This window comes from Panonychus citri, unplaced genomic scaffold (assembly GCF_014898815.1).
Source record: "Panonychus citri isolate SS breed McGregor unplaced genomic scaffold, ASM1489881v1 Contig00017, whole genome shotgun sequence".
Lineage (NCBI taxonomy): Eukaryota > Metazoa > Arthropoda > Arachnida > Trombidiformes > Tetranychidae > Panonychus > Panonychus citri.
In genome coordinates, this window is record NW_026515422.1 from 85,413 (window position 1) to 96,238 (window position 10,826).

Genomic DNA, 10,826 nt, shown 5'->3' on the forward strand with positions numbered 1-10,826 from the left:
GTAACCCTGGTCGTTACCAATTGTTTATTGCTTTTCTCCTTTGTTGCCTTCAAATACCAATTTCCTTCTCTGGTCACCTTTGGTCATTCTATATGGATGATGTTCCTCATCGTTGTTATATACCTTCAAATCAACGGAATGGTTCAAATGAGATTGATTGGATTCCACGAACAATTAATGAAAAACAGGTTCAACCATTTTCTCTTCTTGTGAAATTTTCATCGATCCATTTGCCCATTGGAAAGGTAATAAAAAGTGTACCACTGGTTGGGAATATCGACCCAATGAAGGTCAACATAATCCAATCATCGAATGGGATTTAGTTTGTGATCGATCTTATCTGGTAACATTACTATTTTATACCTCCCTTGGATCATCAATCATCGGTGGACTAATTGTTGGACTAATTGCCGATCGATTTGAACGTAAATCATCACTTCTATTTTCGTTGTATTTATTTGTGGCAGTCGCTTTTTCAATGCACTTTGTTCAGGATATCATTTCGTTTGGTATCGCTTTTTGTTTACAAAACTTTTTCCTAATGGTAAGATTAGAACAATTAATTTGATCAAGGCAAAGACATTGAGTTCGCAACCACTTTTTAAATCATTCACGAAGTTTAATAATAATCAATGAGACATACAATTAACCCAGAGATATGATATTAAGTATTTTCCTCTAGTTTGTAAGTGATTTACTGTCTTAAAATGGTCAACTGATTAGTTATCAAAAGTTATCTTTACTTGATTGTCATTAGCTATTTCAAACTCAAAGTCTTTGACTGTTTAATGATAATAATTTGCTGAATTAATCGAATCAATTACATGAAAAATTTATCATTAGGGTATTCAAATTGCATCTTATGTCCTTCTTATGGAGATCATGCCTTCCCCGTATCAATTTCAAGCGTCCGTTTATTATGTGGGCTTTTCGATAGTCTCATCGATGATTGTCCCTCTAATTATGTGGCTCATTTCTTCATGGAGATACATACAATTAGCTATTTCTGCTCCAGGGGTTGTATTTTTTGCTCACCTATGGTAAGAAAATCCTTTGTTATTTGATCGCTTAATATTTTCCAATAGCGACGAGTATGAATTATGATTGTGAGTTTCATTTTCTCCACTTGTTTAATTGTTGATAGGATTTTACCTCGATCGCCGTTGTGGTTAATCTCTGAGGGTAAAATGACCGAAACCGAAAATCTTATGGAAAATCTTGGTAAACAAAATGGTAAATCAATGCCTCCAAGTTTTAGATTACATTTGCAAAATTTTCTTAATCTAATCAAAAGTTGCGATGGTTTAAGTGGAAAACGACACAATATTTGGTCACAATTTTCATCGCCATCATTACGTTGGTACCTATTGGCTCATTTTTACCTTTTCTTTGTCACTTATTTATCACTAAATGTCACCGATTCTCAGGTATTGAGATTACATCAAACTAAACACACTGATTACTTTTATCGAGGTCTAATGGATCTCGGTGCTCTTACAATAATCTATCATATATCAATGAGGTTGGTAGTTAATTGTTCATACAAATTGGCTTTAATTGTTGATTATTAACATTCGGTTCTTGCTTATTTTCAATCAACCAGAATTGGACCAAGACCAATGCAATCAATCATCTTCATTCTAAGTGGACTCTTGATGATGATTGCGATTTCCATTGAAGAGCTTTTTCCAATTAACAATGAACAAAATGGTAAATTAACAATTAAACGATTAAACATTTTACTAATAATTTTCACTCTCTTCTTTTCACTAAATTGTTCTAATTAGGTTATAATTATCATATATTGTTGATTCCGTCAACTTTGGTTTCTGCAGCTCGAACCTTATTGATGACTTTACCCATTTTCATTTGGTATCATACAATTAAAACTTTACCAACGGGAATTAGGTAATAATTGATCTTGATCATTATATTTACGAAATTAGTTAAATGTTTAAATTAAAAAAAAAAGTTGATTAAAAATGAAAATGATTCTTTTTCTATAAGAATTGGAAAAAAAATTAAGGTCAAAATATATCGATGATTATTGATCGATTGTGGTTAAATTAGAACCTTAATTAGAGAAATTCAATCATCCGATTAATTACAATTGACTTTTCTTTTCAACTAAAAAATGTTTCTTCTCTTCAATTGATTGTCACCTTTTTTCCCTCTCTAATTGTTGTCAACAATTAAAGGGCAATTGGATTCGCTTGTTGTTTTGCTTGGGGAGTTGTTGGACAAATGTCGGCTCCTAATCTTTTAGTACTTGTAAGTGATATGTCATTGGAATAGTTAGTTGATTAACTAATTACTCTCTCTCTCTCTCTCTTTGTATTATTAGGCTGAATTAATTGCTCCTTTTATCCCGATTGGTTTGTGTGGATCTTTGTCCATGATCGCCGGTGGTTTGTCGCTTCTTTTCCCTGATTTCTGGCGAAAACCGCTACCAAACACTTTGTCGGATGTTGAGAATCGTTCATCACCACAGACAACAATTAGTCGATCATCAATCAGTGATGGATTCCGACAAATTAAAAGTCTAAACTCACAATATATCAAATCACCTTGTGAAATTGATCTTTGTACATCAATGGATCCAAAGACAGAGGCGAAACTAATTCTTGCACAAAATTTGAATCCGATCATCATCATCATCTTCATCATAATCATAAACAGCAACAATTACAATTTCAACACAATCAACAATATCATTTATCACAACAACAACAAATACAACAATTACCGTTGACACAAAGTGATTGTTATTACGATGATGGATTAACAACAAATCACCTTACCTATGGAGGTATAATCGATGTAAATTATGATAACTCTTCAACAATTAACAGACCAATGATGCACCCTGACATTGATAGAATCAATTGTATTCGCGATTCAATTGTTCTTAGTGAAACCCAAGGGTCACAATTAACTGAACTTGATGATATGGTTGTTGATAATGGTAATTGGCATTTATTTTCACCTTCAGATAATCATTTGTATTTACCTTCATCAACCTCTGGACAATTAACTTCAAATCTTATTGGTCATAATCGTAATGGTATAGTTGAAACTAATCGCTCTTTTCGTGATTTACAAATTTTTTCAAACAACGGACAAACTAATCAACACCATTCTAATCACACCAATCAACAAAATAGATCAACAGTTGATGAAGATGAAAATTCTGCTGTCATTATAATTGAAAATAGTGTTGCTCAAGTTTCCGAGACAAAACTCTGATTTCTATCAGATAATTGAACTTTTAAAGTTTCGATTTTTTTTATATGTAAATGCAAGTACATCAAACAACTAAATAAATAATGCAAATTAATCAACATGATTCTAATCACTATAATTGAAAATCGTGTTCAGTGAATTTTCACTCTCATCTTGCGAGCGTTGATTACTCCAGGTTTCATTCTTAAGGTCATTCTGGTCAGTTTGGTCTCATTGTAGACTCGAAGATAAAATTGGCCGTTCGATAAAGTGAAATCTTTTCTTTAGCCTCAGGGTGAAAGATAGTTCGCTATTCAATCAGATAATAAGCCATAAGATGAGCGGTAATAATTTAAATCTCGAAAAGTTACTTTAATCATTACTTTAAGCAGTAGGATAGAAAACAATAAAATAACCAATTAAAAAATAAAAGATTTACATGAACAATTTAAAATAATAGGATCTATTAGTTAGAAATTGATTCTAACCAAAGTTGATAAACGAAAATATTTTTTATCATAATTTGTGTTACTATTGATCAATTGTATTTACAGTAAATGACCAATTAACTGTGGTTGGTTAAAGTTATCGTACGGATTAACCTCTCCCTCGACAAGATTAGTTGTTTTTATGTTGTCGGGTGAAATTCTCGGTGATAATTCATGATATTCATGAGAATCAGATGTATCCTGTTGATTATTGATCGGTAGAGTGGAGATTGATATTTGTGGTACTCGTTGTCAAACTCGAGTTCGAACATCCAAAGAAGCGTAATGGTTTGATTCTGTTTCTGGTGGTATTAAATTGGTTGTTGAGATTCGGGAGAAAAAGAAACAGCTCACTCGGTTTAGTCTCTTTTCTTTATCTTCTCTTTCTTTTTTTCTCTTTCTATTTTGTTTCTTTTTCTTTTTCTTCTTCTTCATGAGTTCACAATTCAAATGAATAGAGTTTCAAATACTCTTTTGGGATTGGTAATCAATCGTAACAATCGATGATTAATTGAGTTTTCTTATTATGAATAATTGTGTTTATTATTTTCTGATGAAAATGATGAAACATTTTGGTGTTAAATTGGGAAAGGAAAAAATTACATTTGTTTTTTTTTTGCTTTTTCGAGTTTGAATGTTGTTGTTGTTGTTGTTGTGGTGGTGGTGACGATTTAAACAACGATACGAGGAGCGATTTGCATTGACATTAATTCTTGGAATAAAAGTTTACAAGCATAAGGTAGTCTGACTTGAGAGATTTGAGTTTTGTTGCGACAATTTTTACATTCGAATGTATTGTTACGGAGATTAGCGATACAGATTAGGCCACATAAGTTGCATACGTGAACTCGATATGGATCGGAAACCTCGAAAAGACGCTCTCTCAAAAATTGAGCTGCTCCATGAGCGATTTGACAATCACGTTCCATTTCACCGAAACGTAAACCTCCATCTCTTGCACGACCTTCCATCGGTTGTCGTACTAAAATTTGAACAGGACCTCGAGCTCGGGAATGAATCTTATCGTCTACCATGTGCTTAAGACGCTGATAATAAGTTGGTCCTAAGAAAATTTGAGCATTTACTTTACGACCAGTATAACCATTAAACATCACTTCGTAACCTCTTAAATGATAACCATATTCCTAAGAGAACCAAACAAAACAAAAATTATAAAATCATCTCTTGATGGAAAACGGAGAGACGAAATAAAATCTACACTTACGGCAAGAAGCTCGGAAATTTTTTGGACATTTACTGTATCGTTGAAAGGAGTTGCATCACCAATTTCCCCTTTATTGGCTGATACTTTTCCTTGGAGACATTCAATCAAGTGACCAATGGTCATACGAGATGGAATAGCGTGAGGATTGATAATAATATCTGGTGTAATACCTTCACAAGTGAAAGGCATGTCTTCTTGCCTGGAAAATAAATAATAAATTAGATTAGAATTGATTTTTTTCCTCAAATTGATCAACATTAAATTGTTCGTTATTTTTACCTGTAAGGAATACCACAAGTTCCCTTTTGTCCGTGACGAGAGGCAAATTTGTCACCAATTTGTGGTATTCTAACTGATCGTACTCTTATTTTACAAAATTTGTAACCATCGTTGTTAATTGTGATCATCACTTGATCAACAATACCGGTTTCACTATTACGAAGGAAAGTTGATGCATCTCTTTTAACAAACTTTTTGGTCGTTGCTTCGAGTTCATCTTCGTTTTCAGGTAATAAAACTGTTTTGCCGATGATAACATCGTCACCTGACACTCTGCTACCTGGGGCAATTATACCATCATCTTCAAGTTTATCATAAATTGCATTACGCATATTTTGACATGTATCACGACTTGGCCTTTCAAATTGTTCTTCTTGATCACCAAGTCTTTTTAACTCGGCATCTTTGTAAGATCGATAGAAAACAGATCTAAAGAAACCACGATCGATGGCTGATGAATTTAAAATAACGGAATCTTCTTGATTGTATCCAGTGTAGGACATGATGGCGACAATTGAATTAATTCCAGCAGGTAATTCTCTGAAACGTAAATACTCCATGGATCTAGTGGTGACCAATGGTTTTTGTGGATAATAAAGTACATGGGCTAAAGTGTCCATACGAACATGAAAATTGGTAATATAAACACCCATGGCTTGTTTACCCATAGCAGATTGATAAGTGTTACGAGGTGATTGGTTGTGATCGGGAAAGGGAATGATGGAAGCACAAACACCAAGAATCATGGACGGATGAATTTCACAATGGGTATAAGTTGAACAATAGGCCATTTCAATGTCTTGTAAATCATCAGGTGTCATGGCAATCATGACGGTTTCCTCTTCTGATGTGTCAATATATTCAACGACACCACTTCCAACCAGATCACCCCAACTGTAATTATTGTATTCTCTTTCTTTCAACATGTCAATGTGACTCTTTTTGAGTAAAAGTTTCTGATTTTCGACAATCAGTAAAGGTCGACAAATTCGACCCGCGTCGGTAAAAATTCTAATCTCTCTGTCACGAATATCACGAACCATAGATACTTCTGATACAACGATGTCCATTTGACGACGAAGTTTCCTGAGAGTTGCCATAAGTAGATCGGGTTCACGATGAATTCCAACCCAACAACCATTTACAAAGATTTTCGTTGCATCAGCAATAGTTGAAGGAGCAGTTTCTTCAAGATTTTCCATACTCCATTCCTCCAAGAATTCAAGAATTGGAGATGGATTTGAACCAACGGAAATGTAAGCCATAAGAGCTAAATTTTTGACTAAACCGACAGCATGACCTTCGGGAGTTTCAGCGGGACAAATCATACCCCATAAAGTGTTATGAAGTTGACGAGGTTTAGCTAATTTACCATCACGACCAATTGGTGAATTGACACGACGAAGATGGGATAAAGTTGAAGCGTAGGTTAATCTGTTAAGAACTTGTGAAACACCGGCACGAGCTTGATGAGCTTTCTTTTGATCACCCCAATTACCGGTAGCCAGGGAGTATCTTAATCCATCAGAAATTATTCTTGTTTTAATCGCAAGATCAAGATTAAAATCTTTTCCACTGTCGATGAATTTCTGAGCATACATTCGTACTTCTTTTGTCAAATTTCTGAAAAGTCCACGGAAAAGGTAAGCCATCAATGGACCAGCTAAATCAAGCCTTTTATTACCATAATGATCTCTGTCATCTAGTTCACGACGACCCAAAGCCGCAACCAAAAGTCGATGTACCATATAACCAAGATAATAAGCTTTCTTTGTCTCACAATAATCACTTATACCAACATGAGGTAACATTTCTTTCTGTAAAATTTCTTTGGCATATTTGATTCTTTTCTCTTTGGTAACACCAGGCCTTGCACCTCTAACACCGATGAAATTGAGAGCAACATTTTGCTCTTGCACAACGAAAGCTTCGTCTAGTGAAGGTTTAACCATTTCCATGATTTCGGGATCTTCAAAATCGTAAACAATATGTTCTAAAATATCTCGATCAGCGACAAAACCAAGAGCACGGAAAACAATCATAATTGGAATCTCTTGTTTGATGTAGGGAATAATGGCAATGATTCGTTGTCCAATCGCAGTTTTTTTAGTTCCATGACTTCCTCTGGAAAGCATATTAACCCAAAGTGTACTTGTTGGTCGAGATGAGTGTTCAATACAAGAACGACATTCAGCTTTATAGGCATATTTTGAGTCTTTCATACTAAAAACATATACAGAATTAGTTGCCATCTTTTCCTGGGCAATTAAAACCTTTTCAGATCCATTGATGATGAAATATCCACCAGGATCAAGTGGACATTCATTTAGTTCAGTTAAATCACGATCAGTTAAACCATACAAGTAGCAAGATTTTGATCGTAACATGACTGGAATTTTACCAATAAATGTTTTCTGATGTTGAGTTTCAACTGGTTCCTGACCTTCCTTGATAACTGTTTTGGTGACATCAACATAAAGAGGAGCAGCATAAGTTAAATTACGTAGTCTTGCTTCATTAGGTAACATAGGAGCTGGTGCACCATCTTTTTCCCAATGAGTAGGTTTGGATAAGTAAAGTTGCTCAAATTTCAACACATATCTTGGAGGATTTTCAACTTCACCAGAAGCATGTTGAGCTTCAGCCTGTAGACATAAAAGAAAATGACACATTTAATCAAAGAAAATAACACAGCAACAAAAAAAAATCAATAAACGTCAAGAAAAATACCTGTAATTCAATGAGAGCTGAATCTTCAACAATCTTCTGCACCGACATATCAATAAACTCATCGAAAGAGTCCAATTGTTGTCTAACCAAACCTTTCTCATCGAAATATGAACTAATCACAACCCAACAAGCTTCTTGCCATAAATCTGGTGCGATTTCGGCATTATCCCCTTCATCAAACATATCACCCTCATCATCCATAATGATGAATTTGCCAGTTTAACACCAGACACACACAAACACAAATAAGAATAGAAAAAAAAAATTAAAACCAACAACACCAGCAAATAAAATCACCTCCTAAAGACACAACAAACCATAGAAGAAAATAAAATAACAATAATCCAATACCAGGACACTAAGAAGATTATGTTAATAACAATTTAAGAATAAAAAATGAAACAGAAACAATTAATTAATCATCTAAATCAATGAGAAAGAGAAAAGTAAACAATCAAATGCAAGATTGGAAAAAGACTCACACCAAGTGAAAAAAAAAGCTCCACATTCTTACCGCCATTTTTGAAATTCTATCGAAATGATCGCAAGTATCCGATAGAATATCGACTGTTTTCGAGTCCGAACCTCAGATTCGGATCTTAGTATAAAAAGAAAAAAGGAAAACAATAAGGTCAATAGATGGCAGTTCTCGTGTGGTGATTCAAGTGCTTAATGTTGTGACAAATGTTTGTGTTATTTTGATTTTATTTTCTCTCTCTTTCTATCTTCTCAGGTTATAATATAATATAATTCTCTCTTGTTATTACATTCGCCATCTCCATTGGTATTTAAAACGCGAAACAAATTGTAATAGTAATAGATTTAAATTATTAGTTTAAAAATTGAAAATTTTCTACTATTGGAAACAAAGAGAAAATAAATTCTATTCTAAATTTCTAAATTATGGCTTGTCTTATAACATTGAAAAAAGATTTAAGACGTTTAGAGACCATTTTTCCTAAAGATCATGAACGATTTCAGTTAATGAACGCCACAGTCGATGAATTAACATGTACATTTATTGGCAGAAATGGTAAAAAATATGAGATTCACGCAAATTTTACGGTAAGCCTTTCATTTTATTTCTAATTTTTCCCTTTGTCTTCATCATTTTCTCTTGCTTTTTTTCTTTCTCCTTTCTATCTTTCTCTCTCTTTCTCTCTCTCTCTCTCTCTCTCTCTCTCTCTGTTGTATGTGTGTCTTTTTTTTATATTTCTTTCATTTTTTTTCTTCACCTTTTCCTCTGTCCACTTGTGCTTCTCCTTCTTCACCTTTTTCTCTTTACATCAAGTGTGTTGTCCTTTTGACTTTTTTGTCCACATTAAACGTAGTCTATATTGGAAAATAGCACTTGATTTTAAAGTACAATATTCCAAGATTTAATATTTTAAAGTCTCTCTCTCTCTTTCCTTTCTTTCTTTTCTCTGTGAGTGTGTATTTTGTTTCCTTTTGCTTCTGCTACTCCTCTTTCTTTCCTTTCCTTTCTTTCCTCTTATTTCACAATCTTGCTCTTTTTTTGATTTTATTTTCTTCTCTATCTCTATCTTACTTTGCTTCCCTCTTTCCTCTTTCTCACTCTCTCTTTCTCTCTTTCTTTCATCTCTCTTTAATCCTCTCTATTTTCTCTGTTTTTCCACTTCTCTCTGTATCTTTTTTGTTGTTATTCCCCTTGTGCATCTCTTGTCCATTTTTTTCTTATATAAATTTCATTTCACGGCCTTATCATCTTATTTCTTTCTTTCTCTTTCTCTTTCTTTTATTCTCTCTTACTTTTTATTCTCTTTCTCTAATCCTACTTTTTTTTCTTTCTTTTCTCTCTTTGTTCTGTTCTACAGGAAACCTATCCAGAGGCACCACCAGTTTGGTTCTCCGAGGTTGAAGACGAAAGTATCAGTAATATCGTACAATATTTGAGCAACACAAATGGTGTTGAAAATTACGTATGTGTTATCATATTTTTAATTCGATGTGTTCAATGTTGTTATCTGTGTGTGAATGTTGCGTATTTTTGTTCTTAATCTTCATCAATGGACTTTCACTTAGTAATTGATTTTTCTTCTCCTTCAATCTTCTTCTTCTTCTCTATATTCTTTTGGTTTCGTTTTCTTTAACTCCCGCTTTATCCCCGCCAATCTATAGATTCTACAACAGGTAAAAGTTCTCGTTCGTGAATTATGCAAAGATCACAATCTTCCAGAACCAACCGAACTGGGTCAACTTTGTGATGTGTCAACACCATTGATTAACGGTGCTTTACAATGTTCAAATTCACGTTCTTCTTTTGCCACCGAGAATAGTGGTGATTCGGGTTATATTAATGATAATGATGAAGTAAATCAGGCAAATGTCAATAATCATCCATCCTCTGATACTGAGGAAGATTCAGATATGGAAGATGAAGATTTACCAATAGAAATGGAAGAAGATGCCAGCAATGCAGATAAGTCAAAAGATGACGGGTTAAGCCATGAACACACAGCAACACTTGAAAGACTCAAGCAAAATCAACGGGAAGGCTATTTGAGAGGTGCAGTTAGTGGATCTGTACAAGCATCCGATAGATTAATGAAAGAATTGAGAGAAGTTTATCGATCAGAAAGCTTTAAGAAAGGTGTATTTTGTGTTGAATTGATCAACGATTCCCTTTACGAGTGGAATGTCAAATTATTTATTGTAGATCCAGATAGTCCTTTGCATAATGATCTGAGAATATTGAAAGAAAAAGAGGGAAAAGATCACATTTTATTGAACATTTTATTCAAGGAAACTTATCCTTTCGAACCACCATTTGTTCGTGTTGTTCATCCCATGATTCAAGGTGGTTATGTGCTTTGCGGTGGAGCGATTTGTATGGAACTACTAACGAAACAGGTAACACTTGA

The 10,826-nt window shown here is 34.0% G+C and overlaps 3 protein-coding genes across 3 annotated transcripts; 2 read left to right on the forward strand and 1 right to left on the reverse strand.

Moving 5' to 3' along the window:
- The first annotated feature begins 360 nt into the window (after positions 1-360).
- LOC128394011 (organic cation transporter protein-like) lies at positions 361-3,327 on the forward strand. The gene is made up of 8 exons (XM_053354249.1): positions 361-544; positions 844-1,040; positions 1,145-1,522; positions 1,604-1,710; positions 1,788-1,908; positions 2,199-2,271; positions 2,345-2,641; positions 2,722-3,327. Exons 1-8 carry the CDS (start codon positions 479-481, stop codon positions 3,244-3,246), a joined length of 1,764 nt encoding a protein of 587 aa, XP_053210224.1. The 5' UTR covers positions 361-478; the 3' UTR covers positions 3,247-3,327.
- Positions 3,328-4,221: 894 nt separating this feature from the next.
- LOC128394083 (DNA-directed RNA polymerase II subunit RPB2) lies at positions 4,222-8,394 on the reverse strand. Its single transcript, XM_053354336.1, has 4 exons — positions 7,945-8,394; positions 5,215-7,859; positions 4,936-5,134; positions 4,222-4,855 (listed from the first exon to the last, which is right to left on the reverse strand). The coding sequence occupies exons 1-4, from the start codon at positions 8,143-8,145 to the stop codon at positions 4,382-4,384; spliced, it is 3,519 nt and encodes a 1,172-aa protein (XP_053210311.1). The 5' UTR covers positions 8,146-8,394; the 3' UTR covers positions 4,222-4,381.
- A 180-nt stretch (positions 8,395-8,574) lies between these two features.
- On the forward strand, positions 8,575-10,815 carry LOC128394133 (ubiquitin-conjugating enzyme E2 Q1-like; the record flags this gene model as incomplete). Its single annotated transcript, XM_053354403.1, has 3 exons — positions 8,575-9,009; positions 9,780-9,884; positions 10,084-10,815. Coding segments are annotated over exons 1-3 (999 nt in total), but the record flags the coding sequence as incomplete, so codon positions are not given.
- Positions 10,816-10,826: the final 11 nt, after the last annotated feature.